Source organism: Engystomops pustulosus, chromosome 5 (assembly GCF_040894005.1).
Source record: "Engystomops pustulosus chromosome 5, aEngPut4.maternal, whole genome shotgun sequence".
NCBI classification, from domain to species: domain Eukaryota; kingdom Metazoa; phylum Chordata; class Amphibia; order Anura; family Leptodactylidae; genus Engystomops; species Engystomops pustulosus.
The window spans coordinates 86,319,842-86,344,616 of record NC_092415.1 but is presented as its reverse complement, the minus strand read 5'-3'; the positions used below and the strand labels follow the sequence as shown (position 1 = coordinate 86,344,616).

Genomic DNA, 24,775 nt, shown 5'->3' with positions numbered 1-24,775 from the left:
TACAGCCACCAGCAGATCAACCAGAAATCAAATATATAACGCTACTGTAGGCGTAAGCCGTTTGGATTCTCCTATGGCTATTTTCTAGCCAAGTATGAAAGCACACTACTATGCCAGATGAGATGACACTGAGTTATTAAACAAAATAAACGTAAAATAAAAAAGGACAAATGGCAGACTGTGCCTAATTGAAATCCAACCCCTACTACATTTTCCCACTTTGGTGTTTGAGGTGGATATGTGTGCCACTAAGAGCTAAACACAACGGTAGCAAGTCCCCCTGCTAATTCCTCACAAAATGGTACTAGATGCAAATAAAAAAAAAAAAAAGTAGAACGTTATTGTAGCCCTAAGAAGGGCTGTTGGGTTCTTGGAGAATCACTCCTGCCTAACAGTAAGCTAATAGAACACCCTAACGCTTTCCCTGACCAGCAGCAGCTCTCTCCCTAGCGGCATCCAGACACAGAATGATCCGAGCAGCGCGGGCAGCGGCTAGTCTATCCCAGGGTCACCTGATCTGGCCAGCCAACCACTGCTATCGACGTGTAAGGGTACCACGTCATGCTGGGTGGAGTGCAGAGTCTCCTGGCTTGTGATTGGCTCTGTTTCTGGCCGCCAAAAAGCAAAACGGCGGGAGCTGCCATTTTCTCGAGCGGGCGAAGTATTCGTCTGAGCAACGAGCAGTTTCGAGTACGCTAATGCTCGAACGAGCATCAAGCTCGGACGAGCATGTTCGCTCATCTCTAAACCTAACCTATCTGATAGAAAGTGGAAGTGAATGCCAGCACCACAAACATGTGAAGAAATAGGACCTGCCCTATCTTTTTCCATGCAGGTAGATGCTCCTCACATGTCCACATCACTTGTCCTGCACCTGCATTGGCAGGTCATGCGATCAGCACTATGTTTGGCTCCAGTCCGTTGGTTGCAGTGCATCCAGTATGGTCAGTGCCTTGGTGAGACCTCATATCAGTGAGGTGATGGCAGTTACACCCATCATTACTGTGGTAACAGAGCAGAAAAGTCTGTTAGCAGGGCATGAGAGGGAGTAACTGTTACTGAAAACTGCGGGAACATGGGACTTGTAGTTGTAGATGGCGGCCATCTTGGAGATAACTCTGCCTACTTTAAAAACCCCATAACATTTTGTGAATCATAAAACCAAACTATTTAAGCTACGTTTTGTGATTAATGACATTGAGTTCTGTTGTATTTATTTATTTATTTATAGCATTATTGTTTTTTGAAGTAGACATATATATTTCCGGAATTCCTTTTTAAATCTATAGTAATAGCATATATGTAATAGTCTATAACCATCCCACTGGACTTATTTAGTCTATATTTATTAAATGTGTATTGAATGTACTGTATATTGTCTGTTTGCAAAAGGAGCTGAATACGGACAGCACACAGATCCATAGTACTGCATGCAGTGATGCCCACCACAAGAATGAACTACTTCTGTGTTGTAGATAACATAGTCTTAGAGACCATCGTTTTCCATGGACTGCTGGATCCTCTCTTCCACAGAAATAGAAAAATTGTTGCTGTGCATGCAACTTTTTTAACCATTTTTAACCATTTTATTTATTTCTATGTGTTGCAGAGACTTTCTTACAGTGTTGAGAAACCAATAGCTGATGCTGCTAAACTGTATTGGTTCTTCCGTCGAATAGAACAGTCTGGCACACCTGGAATTCTCATCACTATACTCATATACACAATGATTCTTATCATATCTTGCTCTATGCTTTATCTTTATTTGCTAAGGTGAGAGATGAACAAAGAATCTTAATTTGTCATGAGAAATGCAATATATACTGCAAACTTATGAAGGTTGCATGTTGTCTTGCATGGTTACTTCTGGTAAGAGAACATTTATTCATTAAAATTGTGATATCAAAATATGGCAAGGAGGAGTAAGGAACAAAAAGTAAGTATTTTACCTTTATTTATTTTGCCCCGCACTCATCCCAGAGGGGGTCGGGTTCAGTGAACCAGAGAAACCTATTTATTAAGTACAAATTTAAAGGAGGTCTTCTATTTCAATAAGCATGTTACCCAGAAGATGTCAGAAAGAATCCTATTCATCTTATTGAATTTGAGTACCTGTGGTATTCCTTTTAAGCCTTTTACAGGGGCATACATGGACCCATTCCAAGAAGTTTTGTTTTCCACCTTTTACTGCCTCTGCCCTTTTTGTATGAGCTGGGTTGAGCCCCTTCCACCTTAATTAAGGACCCTCATTATCTATGCTACCCTGGCAGTAAACCCCACTGCAATGGGGGACATGTTTGTCCCTATATTTTGGGTCTCAGTTACCATTGTCAGTGCCTGGGCCTCTTTGAAATGTGTATGTATTTTTGACTTTTTTTTTTAGTTTTTTCCATGTCTTTTCCTCTCATCTGGTTTTAGGTCAGCTTCATGCATAGACTCATTCAGTTGATCAGTGATTAACTGTATTTACATGGTATTTATATTCTTGTAAAATAAATGTTTTAATATATGTAGATGGTGAATCCTTTATTATAGAGTACATATATACTTCATGGTTGTGTTCTCCTGTATAAACATGAACTAGTGTCATTTTCCCTTTTCTCTTTTTAAAATTGGAATTCACAAATGCTCCTGTTCCTTTGATGTTAAAGCACACAGATTAATTTCTAATGTGCATTTCATAAATAAGTACATTTTATAATATTTTAAATTAAACTGAGAAATCCTTTTACACACATATGTTTAAATGTGAAAAATGATGCAGATTGTTACTGTAATATCAAAAGCTTTCAGATTTGATATGCCCAATATTCATCCTTTACTTTGAAATATTCATTGAAAATCCTGTTTACAGCAGTGGTGGATGCTAAAGGGATAATAGATGACCAAAGTAAGCAGAATGCAGGCTAAATAATCAGAAGCACTCATAAATTTTCCTTATCTAATCAAGTAAAATAAATGCCAATAAACTGTTTAATATATATAAAGAAAATCTGCGATAATATTTTACTTTTATCACTTGCTAATTGAAACAGGCATGATGCAATGTGCATGGATTCAGCTGTATTTCATATTTATTAGAAAAGTAGACAGAAAAAATAATTGGACATAAAATAACTCCCATCTTTATGTGTGTTTTTAGTAAATAAAAACATACACATAATAAAACATATTCTGCTAATATTATATATTATAGACAGAGCATTTTATAATGGTTTTCCATCATTTTGATCATTTAAATATTTTATCCATTTAGATGATAACAACCTTTTCTTAGAATAGATCATCAATATTAGCTTGGTTGTTGTCCCACACTAAGTACCAGTATTGCCCATCCATCTACATCTTCCAAAGGAACACATACATAGTCATGTATTATTCCTCTGTCTAAATGTTGAGATCATCTTATAGCTCCAATTTTGCATAATCATCATAGATGAATTTAGAATATTTATCAATTTGGATTATTTTTGAATACTGTATGTAATATTTCGTTTTGCTTTATGATTCATATTGATCCTTGTGATAGTAAATGCTAGGTTTTTGGATGTTTTTATGTGGCACTTTGTCTACCTTGTATTTAGTTAAGGTTTAAGAGGGTGATGAATGAATGGGGGGGGGGGCTTTTTTAAATCATAATCCTCCCATTGCCCATTATATGCTGTGAGGCAACAAGAGAAAATAAGAGACCAAACACTGCCGTTACATTTGTGTTCATGTTGTTGACCTGATTAAGGAACTGCACAAATTAAAAAAATGTATGTTCACTACCCTCCCACACTAAAAATGACTGGCATTCAAAACAGGAAAGGAAAGTATTTGCAAAGGTACACGCCACAGGTATGCTTATTGCTGTGCTGGTACTTTGCAGATACCACCTATTGTCAATCATAAATGCAGTAATCTTCATAGACCAAATCAATGTAGTCCTCATTTTGTTGTGCATTACCTAGAACTGAGCAGACACTCTCCACCCCCAGTTGTTTCAGAACCCACGTTGGTGGTAGGAAACAGATGTGATGCAGTGGTGGACATTGGCGATAGCCCAATGGATTCACTAAATTTATTATGTCATGTGACTGCCCTTAACTACAATGGGCTCTGCTTCATTTTACCAATGAAATATTTAAAATCAGCCTTGAATAGCTGCTATTTTTGGATCTCAAACCTTGGAGGTGTTAAAGCGGACACTGGTCCACCATAAGAAAACAAAAGGTTGTTAATCTATTTCCGGTGGAACTGCATTTCACAAAAGAATTTTGAATATCTATCTTAAGAACTTGAAGGGAGATTCCTTGCCAGTGGCTTTCCTTAATCTGTAGTAGACAAGGTTTAAAAGAGGCATACAGCTTTAGTACCTGGTTGTTTAAGTTTACAAGCATGTAGAAGGACAATGAAGGGATAGGGGCAATGCTTTCTAATGGCAGTTATGTAGAAAATATATTTAGTTTTGGGGATTAATTTTCCTGACATGTTCTCTTTAAAACTCCTTGCAAGAAGGTGGTCTTTCACTCAGTTTTATATCTCTACTAACTGTTGCTCCCAGCATTACCCGGGATAGTAAATAACTGCTCTTAGCTACAACAAAATAGAATGGGTTAACAAAAAATACTTTATATGTATCTATAGACTGTTTCAGACTGTCTCTTTGAGTGACTGTCTGGTTGTCAGCGGCAGTCTCTTTCAGTGACCATCTGCCTGTTGGCGGTAGTCTCTTTCAGTGACTGTCTGCCTGTCGGTGGCAGTCTCTTTCAGTGACTGAATGCCTGTCCACTGAAGTCTTTTACAGTGACTGTCTGCCTGTCGCCAGCGACAGTGACTGTCTGAGAGTTCAAGTTTCATTTTTGCATAGCTGTTTATAAAATTACTATTACTCATCTATGATTGGTTACCTCACACATAAGCGTCTTATACTCATTGCCTATAGTAACCAATCAAAACTCAGATATCTTATTAATGACCTGTGGCAGAACAGCAAACAATCATGGCTTAGCTTCCAACTGTGACAACAGCAGCAGACAATGGCTCCTGTATATGGTGGGTAATAAGTGGGTTTTGGAAAGCTCGGGGTGAAAATTTCAGCTAAAAAACAATGACATATTAATTCACATCTTACCTTACACCTAACCTATGTAACCAATCACAGCTCATAGCTCATATTAATGACCTAAATTGAAGCTGAGCTCTGATTGGTTGCTTATTGCCACAGCAGACAACGGCTCCTGTAAATGGTGGCTATCATATTATGGAAAAAAGAGGAATGGTGAAGTTCTATCAGGTCACCAGGTTCCACTGAATTCAGAATGGCAACTCCAGTTCTCTTCAGCCATTAGCGAGATCCTTTTCCAGTTTAAAGGTTTAAATCCATAATGTATTGGCTGGTAGAATGACGGCCTTGGAGGATAGTTTTAGGGGTTGTTTTTCATAATCGCCTTGTTGTGGTTTTGCAATCAACCCACCGTGCCTCAGTTATGAGGTTGGTGCTGCGGGTGTAGTGTGGTCACAGTCATGATGAAGGCTTCAAATCTGACAGCCTGACTCTTAAACAGGTTAAAGCAATTAGTGAAGCTGTCTCCTGGTTTCCAGGGATGACATCAATTCCTCCCATTTAGTTGTTTAAATAACGCTAATTTGCTAACAGTTATCACAATTACAAACTTTAGTTATAAGAGACAAAGTTAGACAGGAGATATCAATACTTGCATATGATTCTGTATTCATGTACTTTTGTAATGTGTGTGTAAATGTGGGGGCATGATATTAAGTAATTTACTAATATACATCTATTAATTATTCTGCTCCACTTTCTTGATATGTAAAGTGAAGCCTCCTGTCTTTTACCTCATCAGCCGGACATCCTTGTCCATAAAATGGCTACAGATGGGGGGTCATGTGATCTCTAACTGTCCACAACCAACTATCCTGCCAGGATCTTAATCTTATATTCAAGAATGCTATAATAAGGTCCTGGCAGGGCAATTGCTCATGGACATCTAGAGATCACATTACCATCTATCTGCGTCCATTTTATGTACAGGAAAAGACAGGAGGCTTCACTAAGTAAAAGACAGGAGGCTTCACTTTACATATAAGAGAGTGGAACAGAACTATTAATAGATGTATATTGGTAAATGATCTAATATCCTGCCCCCCACACTTACACACACATAACAAAATCATTAGTGGGCAACCCTTTTAAGTAAATAGGTGACATAAGTTGATATGCACACCCTCTGTTAGAGAACTAAAGCAAGCTCTCTCGAAAGGTCTATTTTAATACTTCACGGGATGTTACTCTTCTCATTATTATTAAGGGGAGCCACTATGCACTGTAATCACTGACAGTAACACATTAGAATCCGAGTACATTTCAATAAGGAACACAAGTGATTTACTATTCATCCACACCTTAGTTGTATAAATAAAATTAAGCAAAGCTTGAGTAAATGTTTGTTTTTTTGCAATATTATTCAATATTTTCTGCAATATTCCCAATGTAGCTATGTATGATGTTTTTGTAGTTTATTGCACCCCAATTTAACACTCTGTTTCATAGGATACACAAGGAAAGTTGGATTCTGGATGTATTTCAACGCATTACCTTTGATGAAGGAGTTTGCCATGTTCCTTATGATCTAGAGATTTCTAATCAAGAATTAGACCACATTGTACGAAAAGCTGAGCAATGGAGAGGTATCAATGGAGAGCGAAGAAAGGTACGGGCAGTCACTTCATCTTACAGTGTAACCTCATGTTTATCTTTCCAAGTAGTGTAATCTTATCCCATTTTTCAGGCAGTTCTACCTGCTTTTGACATAGATTAATCTTTTATTTCCAATTTGAAATTTAAAGCATTGTGAACGGAAAAGAAATGTTTGAAAATGAATGCATGTAAATCAAGCCCTGCACTCCACTGTGCTGACTTACTTTTTGAAGTTTTAGGCCAAACAATCTACTTAAGTATGTGGAAAAGTAATTAGGTATGGTTAGCCTATTGAATTAATATTTAACAGTTCAATATTGCAACTAAATGTTGCAGTGGTAATACAATAGGGGTGTTGAGTGAGGCATAAAAATTGGGGCAAGATTTATAGACACGTTTACTCCTCATTTATAAAAAATCATATGCTATTTGATTAGTTGGGTAGCAACTAAACAAATTTCCCATCATTATATATCACCTCCTTTACCATTAACTATTATGGGTACCAATCATGGGTGTTAATCTTTTAACACCTTAAGGACATGGCCTAAAATGGCCTTAGGACACATCCTTTTTTCAGTTTTTCTCTTTTTAAAATTTCAAATACATATTAATTAGAGATGAGCGAACACTAAAATGCTCGGGTACTCGTTATTCGAGACGAACTTTTCCCGATGCTCGAGTGCTCGTCTCGAATAACGAACCCCATTGAAGTCAATGGGAGACTCGAGCATTTTTCAAGGGGACCAAGGCTCTGCACAGGGAAGCTTGGCCAAACACCTGGGAACCTCAGAAAAGGATGGAAACACCACGGAAATGGACAGGAAACAGCAGGGGCAGCATGCATGGATGCCTCTGAGGCTGCCTAATCGCACCATTATGCCAAAATTATGGGCAACAGCATGGCCATGACAGAGTGACAGAATGAAGCTAGATAGCATCTAAAACATCCAATAATTGACCCTGACACTATAGGGGACGGCATGCAGAGGCAGCGGCAGCAGCGGAAGGCTAGAGAGTGGCATGGCGACATACCCTAAATGGACTCAGGCTTCAAACCAATGGGTGGCAGAGAGGAACCAAAGGAGGTGAGCAAGAAGCGCTCAAATAATATCGGTACATGATAAAAGTTTGCCAGTATATTTTGTGGATTACACAGCAGGGTGGCGACAAAGTTAACATGGAAGCCATGAAAACAACCCAAAATTCTGCCTGACACAGCTCGTTTGATAAGGGGACCATGTATGGAGGCAGTGAACTAGTAGTAGATTAAAGGTGCTGCAGTTAAAACTATGTTAGTTGGATCTTGGCATGGAGCTGGCGCTCCGCTGCCAGGCGAGCTTTCGCCAATCCAAGCCCCTGTCTATAGGCTACTCCCCAAACAGCACTTCTAAGAACCTTTTGTATAAGATCAAGTGTAGTAGCGTTCTTATAAGTTTAGGATATGGCGGGTGAGGGGAATGTAAACAGATGCGCAAGAAGCGCTGAAATAATATCCCTAAATGGTAAAAGTTTGCAAGTATATTTTGTGGATTACACAGCAGGGTGGCGACAAAGTTAACAACTTTGATGTGGAATGCCCTGTAATAGCTCTTGGGCGGTGTGCCTTTTATCGCCTAGGCTCAGCAGTTTCAGCACCGCCTGCTGTCGCTTAGCGACGGCACTGCTGCTGTGCCTAGAGCTACCGACTGATGGCGCCATGCCCACGGATGGTAATTCGGAGGAGGAGGAGGTGGAGGAGGGGTGGGAGGAGGTATAGTAGGCCTTTGAGACCTGGACCGAGGTAGGCCCCGCAATTCTCTGCGTCGGCAGTATATGACCAGCCCCAGGGTCAGACTCGGTCCCAGCCTGCACCAAGTTAAGTGTAGTAGCGTTCTTATAAGTTTGGGATATGGCGGGTGAGGGGAATGTAAACAGATGCGCAAGAAGCGCATGATGCGCATGGAGCTGGCGTTCCGCTGCCAGGCGAGCTTTCGCCAATCCAAGCCCCTGTCTCTAGGCTACTCCCCAAACAGCACTTCTAAGAACCTTTTGTATAAGATCAAGTGTAGTAGCGTTCTTATAAGTTTAGGATATGCCGGGTGAGGGGAATGTAAACAGATGCGCAAGAAGCGCTGAAATAATATCCCTAAATGGTAAAAGTTTGCCAGTATATTTTGTGGATAACACAGCAGGGTGGCGACAAAGTTAACAACTTTGATGTGGAATCCATGAAAACAACCCAAATTTATGCCTGACACACCTCGTTTGATAAAGGGACGATGTATGGAGGCAGCTATATGGACGACTTTTGGAGGTAGCAATGGAGACAACGTGTGGAGGCTGCTATGGAGACAATTTAATTTGGATAGTGCCTGTATGTGGCAGTCCCAAACATTTTTCAAACCAGAGGAGCAGGTAGGTGGCCCTCCAGTAAAATGGAATAGATTGAGTGCCTGTATGTGGCAGTCCCAAAAATTGTTCAAACCAGAGGAGCAGGTAGGTGGCCCTGCAGTAAAATGGAATAGATTGAGTGCCTGTATGTGGCAGTCCCAAAAATGTTTCAAACCAGAGGAGCAGGTAGGTGGCCCTCCAGTAAAATGGAATAGATTGAGTGCCTGTATGTGGCAGTCCCAAAAATTGTTCAAACCAGAGGAGCAGGTAGGTGGCCCTGCAGTAAAATGGAATAGATTGAGTGCCTGTATGTGGCAGTCCCAAAAATGTTTCAAACCAGAGGAGCAGGTAGGTGGCCCTCCAGTAAAATGGAATAGATTGAGTGCCTGTATGTGGCAGTCCCAAAAATGTTTCAAACCAGAGGAGCAGGTAGGTGGCCCTCCAGTAAAATGGAATAGATTGAGTGCCTGTATGTGGCAGTCCCAAAAATTGTTCAAACCAGAGGAGCAGGTAGGTGGCCCTGCAGTAAAATGGAATAGATTGAGTGCCTGTATGTGGCAGTCCCAAAAATGTTTCAAACCAGAGGAGCAGGTAGGTGGCCCTCCAGTAAAATGGAATAGATTGAGTGCCTGTATGTGGCAGTCCCAAAAATTTTTTAAAACAGAGGACCGGGTAGGTGGCCCTCCAGAAAAATGGAATAGATTGAGTGCCTGTATGTGGCAGTCCCAAAAATTCTTCAAACCAGAGGAGCAGGTAGGTGGCCCTGCAGTAAAATGGAATAGATTGAGTGCCTGTATGTGGCAGTCCCAAAAATTGTTCAAACCAGAGGAGCAGGTAGGTGGCCCTGCAGTAAAATGGAATAGATTGAGTGCCTGTATGTGGCAGTCCCAAAAATGTTTCAAACCAGAGGAGCAGGTAGGTGGCTCTCCAGTAAAATGGAATAGATTGAGTGCCTGTATGTGGCAGTCCCAAAAATTGTTCAAACCAGAGGAGCAGGTAGGTGGCCCTGCAGTAAAATGGAATAGATTGAGTGCCTGTATGTGGCAGTCCCAAAAATGTTTCAAACCAGAGGAGCAGGTAGGTGGCCCTCCAGTAAAATGGAATAGATTGAGTGCCTGTATGTGGCAGTCCCAAAAATTTTTTAAAACAGAGGACCGGGTAGGTGGCCCTCCAGAAAAATGGAATAGATTGAGTGCCTGTATGTGGCACTCACAAAAATTGTTTCAAACAGAGGACCGGGTAGGTGGCCCTCCAGAAAAATTAAATGCATGAAGTACTATAGCAAGAGCCAGTGGGCCCTGTCAAAAAATAGCCATTTTCCTCTGCTTTACTGTACAAAGAGGAGGAGAAGGAGGAAAATGAGGAGGAGGAGGAGGAGTGGATCAATTATTCAGGTTGAGCTTCCTTCACCTGGTGGAGATTGGAAATTCTGAGAAATCCAGCCTTTATTCATTTTAATAAGCGTCAGCCTGTCAGCGCTGTCAGTCGACAGGCGTGTACGCTTATCGGTGATGATGCCACCAGCTGCACTGAAAACCCGCTCGGACAAGACGCTAGCGGCAGGGCAGGCAAGAACCTCCAAGGCGTACAGCGCCAGTTCGTGCCACATGTCCAGCTTTGAAACCCAGTAGTTGTAGGGAGCTGTGTGATCATTTAGGACGATGGTATGGTCAGCTACGTACTCCCTCACCATCTTTCTGTAAAGATCAGCCCTACTCTGCCGAGACTGGGGACAGGTGACAGTGTCTTGCTGGGGTGACATAAAGCTGGCAAAAGCCTTGTAAAGCGTACCCTTGCCAGTGCTGGACAAGCTGCCTGCTCGCCTACTCTCCCTCGCTACTTGTCCCGCAGAACTACGCACTCTGCCGCTAGCGCTGTTAGAAGGGAAATACTGTTTCAGCTTGTGCACCAGGGCCTGCTGGTATTCATGCATTCTCACACTCCTTTCCTCTGCAGGGATGAGAGTGGAAAGATTTTGCTTGTACCGTGGGTCCAGGAGAGTGAACACCCAGTAATCGGTGCTGGAATAAATTCTTTGAACGCGAGGGTCACGGGATAGGCAGCCTAGCACGAAATCTGCCATATGCGCCAGAGTACCAACGCGTAAGAATTCACTCCCCTCACTGGCCTGACTGTCCATTTCCTCCTCCTCCAACTCCTCCAACTCCTCTTCTTCTGCCCATACACGCTGAACAGTGAAGGACTCAACAATGGTCCCCTCTTGTGTCTCGCCAACATTCTCCTCCTCTTCCTCCTCATCCTCCTCCACCTCCACCTCCTCCGATATGCGCTGAGAAACAGACCTCAGGGTGCTTTGGCTATCAACAAGGGAATATTCTTCCCCCGTCTCTTGTGACGAGCGCAAAGCTTCCGACTTCATGCTGACCAGAGAGTTTTTCAACAGGCCAAGCAGCGGGATGGTGAGGCTGATGATGGCGGCATCGCCACTGACCATCTGTGTTGACTCCTCAAAGTTACTCAGCACCTGACAGATATCAGACATCCACGTCCACTCCTCATTGTAGACTTGAGGAAGCTGACTGACCTGACTACCAGTTCTGGTGGAAGTTGACATCTGGCAGTCTACAATCGCTCTGCGCTGCTGGTAAACTCTGGATAACATGGTCAGTGTTGAATTCCACCTCGTGGGCACGTCGCACAACAGTCGGTGAGCGGGCAGTTGGAGGCGGCGCTGCGCTGCCCTGAGAGTGGCAGCATCTGGGCTGGACTTCCTGAAATGCGCACAGATGCGGCGCACCTTCGTGAGCAAATCAGACAGATTGGGGTATGTCTTGAGGAAACGCTGCACTATCAGATTTAACACATGGGCCAGGCATGGCACATGTGTCAGTCTGCCGAGTTGCAGAGCCGCCACCAGGTTACGGCCGTTGTCACACACAACCATTCCCGGCTTGAGGTTCAGCGGTGCCAGCCACAGATCAGTCTGCGCCGTGATGCCCTGTAATAGCTCTTGGGCGGTGTGCCTTTTGTCGCCTAGGCTCAGCAGTTTGAGCACCGCCTGCTGTCGCTTAGCGACGGCACTGCTGCTGTGCCTAGAGCTACCGACTGATGGCGCCGTGCCCACGGATGGTAGTTCGGAGGAGGAGGTGGAGGAGGGGTGGGAGGAGGAGGAGGCATAGTAGGCCTGAAACACCTGGACCGAGGTAGGCCCCGCAATCCTCGGCGTCGGCAGTATATGAGCAGCCCCAGGGTCAGACTCGGTCCCAGCCTCCACCAAGTTAACCCAATGTGCCGTCAGCGATATATAGTGGCCCTGCCCGGCAGCACTCGTCCACGTGTCCGTGGTCAGGTGGACCTTGTCAGAAACGGCGTTGGTCAGGGCACGGATGATGTTGTCTGACACGTGCTGGTGCAGGGCTGGGACGGCACATCGGGAAAAGTAGTGGCGGCTGGGGACCGAATACCGAGGGGCGGCCGCCGCCATGAGGTTGCGAAAGGCCTCGGTCTCTACTAGCCTATAGGGCAGCATCTCCAGGCTAAGCAATCTGGAGATGTGCACATTAAGGGCTTGGGCGTGCGGGTGGGTTGCACTATATTTGCGTTTCCGCTCCAGCGTCTGGGGTATGGAGAGCTGAACGCTGGTGGATGCTGTGGAGGATCGTGGAGGCGACGATGGGGTTTTTGTGCCAGGGTCCTGGGCAGGGGGCTGACTAGCAGCTGACACAGGGGAAGGAGCAGTGGTGTGCACGGCCGGAGGTGAACGGGCTTGTTGCCACTGAGTGGGGTGCTTAGCATTCATATGCCTGCGCATACTGGTGGTAGTTAAGCTAGTAGTGGTGGAACCCCTGCTGAGCCTGGTTTGGCAAATGTTGCACACCACAGTCCGTCGGTCATCCGGTGTTTCCTTAAAGAACCTCCACACTTCTGAAGATCTAGCCCTCGCCGCAAGAGCCCTCACCACGGGAGCTTCACTAGTTGACAGTGGCGCTGATGCACCAGCTCTGGCCCTGCCTCTCCGTCTGGCCCCACCACTGCCTCTTCCAACCTGTTCAGGTCGAGGACTCTCCTCCGTCTCAGAAGCACTGTGTTCACCCGGCCTCTCAACCCAGCTTGGGTCTGTCACCTCATCATCCTCCGATCCCTCAGTCTGCTCCCCCCTCGGACTTCCTGCCCTGACAACAACTTCCCCACTGTCTGACAACCGTGTCTCCTCATCGTCGGACACCTCTTTACACACTTCCACTACGTCAAGAAGGTCATCATCACCCACAGACTGTGACTGGTGGAAAACCTGGGCATCGGAAAATTGCTCAGCAGCAACCGGACAAGTGGTTTGTGACTGTGGGAAGGGTCCAGAAAACAGTTCCTCAGAGTATGCCGGTTCAAATGCCAAATTTTCCTGGGAGGGGGCAGACTGGGGGGGAGGAGGCTGAGGTGCAGGAGCTGGAGGAGTGGGGATTTCGGTGACATGGGTGGACTGCGTGGAAGACTGACTGGTGGTGGACAAATTGCTCGAAGCATTGTCAGCAATCCACGACATCACCTGTTCGCACTGTTCTGGCCTCAACAGTGCTCTACCACGAGTCCCAGTAACTTCAGACATGAACCTAGGGAGTGTAGCTCTGTGGCGTTCCCCTGCTCCCTCATCAGCAGGTGGTGTCTCACCCCGCCCAGGACCACGGCCTCTGACCCCTGCAGTAGTTGGACGCCCACGTCCCCGCCCTCGTCCTCTACCCCTAGCCCTCGGGTTAAACATTTTTAAAATGAGAGTTATAACTTTTTTTTTTTTTTTACTTCTTTTTGTTTTTTTTTGTGTTTTTTTGTGTTTTTTTTTTTTTGTGTTTTTTGTTTTTTTTTGAGTTTTTAAAACCAAACAATCCTATCCTATTGCTATGGCTATTTTCTAGCCAAGTATCAAAGGAAGCACACTACTATGCCAGATGAGATGACACTGAGTTATTGCCTAATAGAAATCCAACCCCTACTGAATTTTGCCACTTCGGCCTTTGCTATGGATATGTGCGCCACTAAGCGCAGAACACAGCGGTCGCAAGTCTCACTACAAATTGCTCAGAATTGGCAAGTACATGCACTGCAGAAACTACAGCCACCAGCAGATCAACCAGAAATCAAATATATAGAACGCTACTGTAGGCTTCAAGAAGCTGTTTGTATTCTCCTATGGCTATTTTCTAGCCAAGTATCAAAGGAAGCACACTACTATGCCAGATGAGATGACACTGAGTTATTGCCTAATAGAAATCCAACCCCTACTGAATTTTGCCACTTCGGCCTTTGCTATGGATATGTGCGCCACTAAGCGCAGAACACAGCGGTCGCAAGTCTCACTACAAATTGCTCAGAATTGGCAAGTACATGCACTGCAGAAACTACAGCCACCAGCAGATCAACCAGAAATCAAATATATAGAACGCTACTGTAGGCTTCAAGAAGCTGTTTGTATTCTCCTATGGCTATTTTCTAGCCAAGTATCAAAGGAAGCACACTACTATGCCAGATGAGATGACACCGAGTTATTGCCTAATAGAAATCCAACCCCTACTGAATTTTGCCACTTCGGCCTTTGCTATGGATATGTGCGCCACTAAGCGCAGAACACAGCGGTCGCAAGTCTCACTACAAATTGCTCAGAATTGGCAAGTACATGCACTGCAGAAACTACAGCCACCAGCAGATCAACCAGAAATCAAATATATAGAACGCTACTGTAGGCTTCAAGAAGCTGTTTGTATTCTCCTATGGCTATTTTCTAGCCAAGTATCAAAGGAAGCACACTACTATGCCAGATGAGATGACACTGAGTTATTGCCTAATAGAAATCCAACCCCTACTGAATTTTGCCACTTCGGCCTTTGCTATGGATATGTGCGCCACTAAGCGCAGAACACAGCGGTCGCAAGTCTCACTACAAATTGCTCAGAATTGGCAAGTACATGCACTGCAGAAACTACAGCCACCAGCAGATCAACCAGAAATCAAATATATAGAACGCTACTGTAGGCTTCAAGAAGCTGTTTGTATTCTCCTATGGCTATTTTCTAGCCAAGTATCAAAGGAAGCACACTACTATGCCAGATGAGATGACACCGAGTTATTGCCTAATAGAAATCCAACCCCTACTGAATTTTGCCACTTCGGCCTTTGCTATGGATATGTGCGCCACTAAGCGCAGAACACAGCGGTCGCAAGTCTCACTACAAATTGCTCAGAATTGGCAAGTACATGCACTGCAGAAACTACAGCCACCAGCAGATCAACCAGAAATCAAATATATAGAACGCTACTGTAGGCTTCAAGAAGCTGTTTGTATTCTCCTATGGCTATTTTCTAGCCAAGTATCAAAGGAAGCACACTACTATGCCAGATGAGATGACACTGAGTTATTGCCTAATAGAAATCCAACCCCTACTGAATTTTGCCACTTCGGTCTTTGCTATGGATATGTGTGCCACTAAGAGCTAAACACAACGGTAGCAAGTCCCCCTGCTAATTCCTCACAAAATGGTAAAAGATGCAAATTAAAATAAAAAAAGTATAACGTTATTGTAGCCCTAAGAAGGGCTGTTGGGTTCTTTGAGAATCACTCCTGCCTAACAGTAAGCTAATAGAACACCCTAACGCTTTCCCTGACCAGCAGCAGCTCTCTCCCTAGCGGCATCCAGAGACAGAATGATCCGAGCAGCGCGGCCAGCGGCTAGTCTATCCCAGGGTCACCTGATCTGGCCAGCCAACCACTGCTATCGACGTGTAAGGGTACCACGTCATGCTGGGTGGAGTGCAGAGTCTCCTGGCTTGTGATTGGCTCTGTTTCTGGCCGCCAAAAAGCAAAACGGCGGGAGCTGCCATTTTCTCGAGCGGGCGAAGTATTCGTCCGAGTAACGAGCAGTTTCGAGTACCCTAATGCTCGACCGAGCATCAAGCTCGGACGAGCATGTTCGCTCATCTCTAATATTAATTTTTATTTTTTATCTTATATGGGCATATGAGGACTTGCTTTTGAGGTAAGATTCATATGTTTTAATGGGTTAATTTTTATTTTAAACATAGCATAATGATTCCAATTTTATTAATTGGTAAATGTATATGTATTCTAAACAGTAAATCTGTTGGTATGAGATATAAATGACATAAGTAATATTTGACTGCACACATACACACAAACATGAAATACCAATACCATTGTCCCCACTATTTTTCTTGTATAAGTTTTCCTTGTGTACTGTGACCCATCTTATGTTAATTCAAGTCTTATGAAATATGTCATGGTTGAATGTGTTCTTGAGGGAAATCGAATTGTGTACAGGAGTTACACAGATGTGATTGTATTTTACACTTGCATAGACTTCAGCTACAGTCTTTCTATATAGATGCAGTTTTGGAGACTAAGTAAAAAGTCCTAGGACACCTTTATATTTTTAGAAACTAAAGGAAAAATAATATATCTGAATTCTCTACCAAATATTTATGATGGGGCCAATCCATTAGGCATTGTTCAGAAAATGGTCACCTTCAAAGCTGCCATATTGGATTGATGATAATCATATCAAAGAAGACCAGAATCCCCTCAGGAATAATTGCTGCAATCAAATAGTTATGGAGATGTTTCAGATTCTGTGTTGATAACTTTTGAACCACAAAAGAATTACAAATCTCATTGTGGCAATCATCGTCTGAGAAGATTTTGATCCTCTCTGGTATCGTACATATGCACCTTCCATTTGGAAAAACCTGCCATTAATCCAAAAGGACAGCTTTGAAAATGTTGGTCATGTTCTAAACCTACCCTAAAAGATAGTCCCCACCTATTTCTTTCTAGCGTACCCAGATATATAATTTTCCTTTTTGTTACTGAAATAAAGGAACATTCTTTTAAATGTGCAAATTAAGGGAAAGTTATAGTAATCCAGCAATGAGTGCAATGCCTGAAACCCACAATATAGACAGAGATGGTTCCATAATATTCACTTGTTAAAATGGTCTGTTGATTTTGGACACCTTTCTATAAAAAATGACCACTTTGCTATTCAGAAAATATTTTCATTGTTGGAATTAAGTTGCCATAAACCAATATTAAGAATAAGTTGAATACAATTTAAAATAACAATTGATTCTTATTGCAATTACAATTCCAAAAATGTATGTATTTGTTTTTTTATTATTTTAAAAGGTAATGTTTTAATTTTTTATGTTTTTTTATATTCAGCCCTTTCTATTCTGATAACAATAAACCTTTTGTCAGATGATTAGTTTGCATGTGTGTTACCTAAGTAATTGCAACTAAACAAAATAACTACATAATTCTGTAGAACAAAATAATAATGAACATTGCCAAAACATCTAGAAATGGACAGCTAAAATATAACACCACCTAATATTTCATCATTGTAATGAGGTTTGCATGTTTAATTAGATAAAAATGTTTTTATGATTAAGTCAGAATCTAGGTTTTCTATTATAATGCTGTTTGCAAACTATACTTTTAATTTGCTATGGAAGCGAAGTGATCATTCTGGAACAAAATATTATTGGACAATATTTCAAAGGAGTAAAATACACATTTAGTAAAAATGTACAAAAAAATCTTAATTAGAATAGGATTTTTCAGATACAATACATTAATTGAGATGTCATCATAACAGCAGTAAAATAAATTGTATACTTGTTAGTACATGGCCTTTTCACACAGAAACCTTTGCAAGAAGTGTTATATGGTCTTTCTCATGCACTTGTAATCTCACTGAATATCAGGTAGGAGAATAATTAAGGAGGACCAGTCACCAGAATTTTACCCCTTAAACCAGTAATACCTGCTGCTACAAGGGTTAAACATCCTCCTCATATCACCCAAGATGATCTGTAACTGAGGCACTGTACCCTAACTACAGTCGCTTTTCTAATATGCAAATTAGTAGAGATGAGTTAACTTTCTAACAGAAGAGTCAAGTTTTCTCCTGCCTGACAATTACTGCCGTCTTCTGACAGATAGCTCGGTGTATCTTCAAATCTCGGGCTGAGCAGACAGGAAGTCATCTCCCTGCCCACTTCCTATCCTTAACGGAATGTTGACCTCTCACTGCATTGTGAATTTAGAAGGGAGCACTAAGAGGGAAACTGGAAAAGGGGGGGAATGTTCAGGGAAGGATTTTACCAGTAGACATTGCACTGCACTATTCAACAAGGGCACAGTGGGGAAGGGGGTGAGTAAAAGTGCTCTGTAAAAATTAGATATGTTGGAGGTTGTGCTACTAGTATTAGTTATGTTATAAATATGTTGCATTATAATTTATTACCTGCATAGATTGCTGCATGTTAAGAAACATTTAGTAATGTATCAACATTTATCACTATTTTTCAAAAAATGGCACACAGTTTTGAAAGATTCTGAATTGGATTAAAAGTCAGAGTGTGGAAAGATAGAGGATAATAGTAGAGGATAGAGTAGTTAGTAGATTAGATTTATCAATCTCTTTTTGCAGGATTCTGTTGTATTTTGCACCAGAATAAAATACATTTGGGCAGATGTACCAATCTGTCTTCACCAGAAAACTGGAGTAATTTGCACCTGAAATGCGATGCGTCACATTTATTGTGTGACCTGACACATAATAACCCATTAGCCAGAGGTGGACAATGTGACTCCCCAGTTTTATACTGCATTGGATCCAATGTCAGACACAGTGATAAATCTGACACAGCAGAGAACTGTCTAGTTCTACCATGCACTGATTTAATGACACATTACATCTCCCCCATTTTTTCAAAAATAATACATTACAAAACTTATACAACTCTTATGAGGGGCACCGCAATGGGAAAGGGGTGGGAGTTTGTGTTTTGTACAAAAAAATCTGCAAATGCTCCAGAATTTTTGTGCAAATTTCTGGCGTAAGCTACACCTAAAAATAAAAAAGTAAAAGGTACAAAGTACGACTAGATAGTCTTTAACTACTCTAGATTTATCAGCTACTATCCAAATTTTGATATATCTGAAACCTGACTGAGTTTTGTTCTGGCTGTATGCGAATTGACTAGAGCAAGAGGCTCCCCAACACTGCTCTGTCTGCAGGGGGGTTAAGGTAAAAAAATATGAATACGTTTTCCATAAGTCTAGGACTTCAATATCAGATTGTTGAAACAAAATAATTTTAGCTATGAAATCCCCTTAAAGCTCAACTTTTATCACAGTTTTCTATTATACTCAGGAGACCAACAACTTTTCTTTGCAGATTTTATACATGGCTGTGTCTACCAGGAACATACCGAGAAGTGAGGCAACTGCCCTTTTTTTTTCCGTCCTATCATTCACATTCATTTTGAGGTCTACTCTATACAGAAACTTGGTATTTTCTTTTCTCGTTCAGCCCTATTTTTCTTCCTATTGGCTCATTTGTGTGTACATAGCAATTGTATAGCAGTGACATATCACCACTTTATTTTCCTGCCACATAACATACATGTTTTTGCTTCTTACTTTTTCTATCTATTATTCATTGCTTCACATAAGTGACAATTGCATTGAAAGATTAAATTAGCTGTCTTTCAACATTTTAACAGCTTCTATACCTCAAAGGAAGATAGGTTCTAGTGTCAAGGATCTTTCTATAAAATACATAGTAACAGTTATGTTATCAGTTTTTCATCACAAACTACTGACAAGTGTTAAATACAAATTGCCATTGATGCCCTCAAGATGTTTTTAGTAAAACACTTTTATTAAATTAACATTTATACTTCTACCCATAGAATTGTAAGAAAGCAAATTAGCATCCATATAGAAAATATTAAGGTATCCCTTAACATTGTTTGCCTGTCTTCTAAATATCCCCCTTCCCTCATCCCAGTCTGTTGCCCAACCTGTACTCTTAGATCTTTCAGTGATCTTAGAGTGATCTCTTCTTTAATTCTTACTCCCACTCAGGTCTGCACAATATGTCTGCGATACCCTAACCCAGGCAATCAGGCTAATTTTAGACTTATCAAACCAATCTCATGAGCAGGCATATCACATTCCCTAACTTCATGTAAGCAGTAGATATCAACTACAGGCTTCTCTGGGTTCCTAACTCGATATATAAGATTGCAGCATTATTTATTTATTTATGTAATTATTTTATCCAAATACTCCAATCCCTTATAAAGAATGGCTGGATCACACTCTTATTCCTCCTTTGTCACCTCTTTTTCAAGATTGTAAGCTCTTGCATGCAGGGCCTTAATAATACAGATTCTGGGGAACATATAAAAATAAAATAAGACATTACGGAGTCAAATAAAACAATAGGAATGAGGTCCCTGCTCACTAGAGCTTACAGTCTATGAGGATGAGGGGATGACACAAGAGGTATAAGAGCTTGTATAATGGTCTAAGGGAATAAAAATAATTTAATAAATCAAAGTGCTGCTGCTTGAGGCAGCCATCAACCGCCATCTTATATCCAAAGTCCATGGGACTGCAGAGCTTTGGGGGTCGGACATAAGTCAGATAGACTGGGGTAGGGCATGGTGCAACCAGGGTGGTGCAGCTCTTGAGAATTCCTAGACACATGAGTGGGAGGTTTGAATTAAGAAAGAAATTAAGCTAAGCTCACTGGAGGATCGAAGAGAGGAGATGTAGGGAAGTGCAGTATTATGCAGAGCTTTGTGGATGAGAGTAATTAATTTAAACTGTATTCAGAAGGAGAGGGACAAACAGTGCAGTGTCTGGCACAAACTGGAGGAATCTGTGTAGCGTTTGGTCTGAAAGACAAGCCTCACTGCTGCGTTGAGAATGTATTGTAGAAAAGAGTTTACTGAGTGGAAGACCGATTAGTAGGAAGTTACAGTAGTCTAGATGAGAGTGAATCAGAGCAACAATTAGTGTTTTAAAGGTTTTAATTGTGACAAATGGGATAATTCTGGATATGTTTTGAAGGTGCATCTGGCAAAAGCAAGCAACAGATTAAATATACAGTGCAAAGGAGACACAACTCCAAGACAACAGACCTACTGCCACAGGGTTATGATGACATCACAGGCAGAAATAGAGAGATCAGGGTTAGGTCGGTTAGTAGACAAGGGAAGGACAAGAAGTTCCATTTTGGAGGGATTAAGTTCTAAGAAGAGGGAGGACATGATTTTAGAGATGGCAGAGAGACAGTCACTGGTGTTTTGCAGTAAGTCAGGGATGTTATGTGCAGAAGTATATAGCTGGGTATCATCAGCATAGAGATGATACTGGAAACCAAATCTGCTGATGGTTTGTCCAATGGGGGCATTAAAGAGGGAAAAGATAAGAGGACCTAGGACTGAACCATGAGAAACCAATGAGCGGAAGAGGAGAAGAGAGATATCCTGAGAAGGAGACAAGGTGCGGTCAGAAAGATAGGAATAAAACCAAGAGAGCAAAGCATCCTGAGGTAGAACTGGTGGTCCACAGTATCAAACGCTGCAGAGAGATCCAGGAAAACAAGGTGAGAATAGTGTCCTTGATTCATATGACCCTGTCACTACTCTTAAATTTCTTAATTTTTTTTTTTGTATATGTCCCCCATGATTTGTAAAGTACTGCATAATATAATGGCCCTCTATGAAGATTATCATCATTATCATTATTATTACTGTACTTTACCATAATTCTTTACTGTAGATTTATATTAAATTTTGCGATTCAATATTTGGAAAGAAAACAGATTAACTACAGGGCTTGTAAAAGTTCATAAGGGCTTGTCCCCAACAAGGCCCAATGCAGGCACATGGTCAAAGGAAATCTGCTATCAAAATCAAGGATGGGTAAACTAGGGACACTTACTTATGGATCCAGGCACCGTGACTGTGGTAATCTTCTTAAATTTGTTATCCATGGCCTCCTTCTTTTTAAATTTATACTAATGCCTTAAAGACTGTGAATGGGCAGCCAGGGGGAGGGGGCTTTGGACCATTCTGGCTCATTAACATAATATTAAAAGTTGATTATAGAAGGAAGAAGGACATTGATAACAAATATAAGAAGATTTCCACAGCCACAATGCCTGGATCTATGAGTAAATGTCCCTGTTTTATCATGCTTGATTTTGGTAGATTTACTTTAATATTTGGGAAATACCAACTTTATGCTCAAACACGGTACAGCTTTCAGCATTTGATACCCCTACACATATTTGAAGAATTTTACTAAAAACATTGCAAACAATCATTTATAGATGTATAACATACATAAACTTCCTTGTAAGCACAAACAGTGTTACAAATTGTGAAAAGAGTACAAAACACATTTTTGCAGTGCTGATCTAAAGTGACCCAGTATGATAAACATCACATATTGACACTACCTCATGCCCCTTTCTACTACTGAAATATGAGTTATAAGCTTTTAAAACCTTAGGTAAGCATTTGTAAATTTACCTTAACTGGTTATTGAGGCAGGGGGCAGGTTCATCTAGCCATACTGTCATTGTACTATATCATAGAATAATAAGCTCAAGTACCATCAAGGTCAACATCTGCAAAGAGTTTGTATGTTTTCTCGGTGTTTGCATGGGTTTCCTCCGAGTCCTCTAGTTTCCCCCCACACTTCAAACCATACTGGTAGGTTGATTAGATTGTGAGCCCAATTGGAGACAGGGACTCTTTTGGCAAGCTTTGTGTAGAGCTGCAGAATCTGTGTGGCTATAGAAATAAAGGAAATATTATTTTTAGGCTGTCAGTTTAAGAGGGCATCAACCTGACACTGAGGGACAAGACATTACAGGGTGAGCTTAAATGTGAAGGTTGCGTGGCTAGATGATACTGTCACTAGTTAGGGTAAATTTACATATGCCTAAATTCATTTTTAAAAATAACTTAACTGAGCATCCTGTAAGGCATAATAATAATATAAAAGATGACCACTTGATGCTACCTATGCTTGTAATAGTTTAGGAGGATATACAATATCTTTAATATTTGAGTTCTCAACATTTGCCTTCTGGATTGACATTCTGGGGGCTTTAGTATAATTTTTTCATTTTCTTTAACTAATGGTCTCAAATTACAATATTTTCAACTTACAATGGTTATCCTAGAACAGTGGTTGTGAACCTATGGAACGGGTGCCAGAGGTGGCACTCAGAGCCCTTTTTATGGGCACTCAGGCCATCACTGCAGGACAGAGTTCACCAAACAGGACCAAATCCACCAAATTTTCCTGCAGTCCCAGGCAACTTAAGAGATACTGCAATCAGCGCTATTTTAAAGCGACACTTCATTGGCTGTTTGGAACTGTGGGAAAAGTGAGAAGGTGTTGACAGAACTGCATCATCTTTGGAGGTCATCCTGCTAGAACCACCGTTCTACCTGTACAGAGAGACTCTGGAGAGAAGCTATTTTCCCTCTTTCTTTCAACTGTATTGGTAGAGTTAGGCGGCCGATACAATTGAAAGATGTGATAGAACACATAGCAATAAGTTACTGCTTAAAATGCCACGTTGGCACTTCACAGTAAATGAGTGGATTTTGGTTTTAGTTTGGGCACTCGGTCTCTAAAAGGTTCGCCATCACTGTCCTAGAAGAAATTAAAGTGATTTTTCAGGAATTCTGAAAAAAACTCTTGGGAGCAAGGGCAGGAGTAGCAAAAAGCTAATTGTGCTTCCCCAGTTTTGGCTTCCGAGTATTGGTGCAACATGTTAACTAGGAGCCACAACAGGGACAGTACACTTTGGGGCACATGTATCATACTTTTGTCTCTCTTAGGTGAATTTTAGAGACTTTTGGCTGCTAGTTTTTGCACCTTATGTATGATCCTGCATTTTTACTTGTGATACATGTTCAGTTTTTCCTATCCTGGCAGGTGCAAATTTTGGCTTCTTTTTGAGACTTTTGTTACAAATGTCTCAAATCCACATGGACACAGGTCATGTGAGGGGGTTATATACAGGATTGGGCACTACTTTTAATTTGGGATTTAACATGTTTCATTTTTAATGCATTTTGAAACTAATTACAACAGCTGAGGAGAGGTGATTTGTTTTATTTCATTACTTTTAACATTTGAATTTACAAAATGTATAGTAAACACAATGTTAACACATGCATAAATGCAGCGTTTATATAGCGTTTTGTAAACACAAATGTTAACAGTAATGTAATAAGGAAAAATCACCTTTCCTAAGCTGTTGTAATTTGTTTCAAAATGCATTAAAAACGCAATTAAACCGCTACGTGTGACCTCACCCTTAGAAGTAACCAATAATAAAAAACAAAAAAACTGCAAAAATGTAAGAATTTTGACAAAAGAGGTCACTGTGCAAAATGTTAAACAGTTAAAGCATGTGAAATAATTCCAATTTACATGTTAAAATTGGGTCCATGAAAAAAAAAACTTCCTTTGCACCTGCCCTGGACCAGGTGCAGATTTGCACCTAAAAAGTCGCAAAATGGTGAAAAGTCGCACGGAACATCTAGAAAGTTAAGATACATGAGGCACACTGCAAAAGGTGCAGACCGAGATACACTTAAAGAGTGCCAACAAAAGTCGCAAAAAAAAGACAATTTGCCTAGCTGAAACTATGATACATGTGCTCCTTTGTTTTTATTTATTTACTTTCCTACAACCCCTTTAAGATTGTATCTTGAATAAGGAGAATATGGTTACAAAAAGAAGGCTATATCATTTCCCTTTAAGTTTAACTTTTCACTCATGAATAAATTACATTTAGAATATAAAAATTGATGCAAATTTTAGCTCAAATAGCTAAATGTTTG

The 24,775-nt window shown here is 41.3% G+C and overlaps 1 protein-coding gene across 1 annotated transcript in view; it reads left to right on the top strand.

Annotated features, from left to right (window-relative positions):
• LOC140133023 (uncharacterized) overlaps nucleotides 1-24,775 on the top strand; it is a 137,184-nt gene that overhangs the window by 89,408 nt on the left and 23,001 nt on the right. The window contains exons 9-10 of the mRNA XM_072152567.1: nucleotides 1,610-1,773; nucleotides 6,557-6,716. Of these exons, the coding sequence (XP_072008668.1) occupies nucleotides 1,610-1,773; nucleotides 6,557-6,716 (324 nt within the window). The remainder of the gene's footprint in view (nucleotides 1-1,609; nucleotides 1,774-6,556; nucleotides 6,717-24,775) is intronic.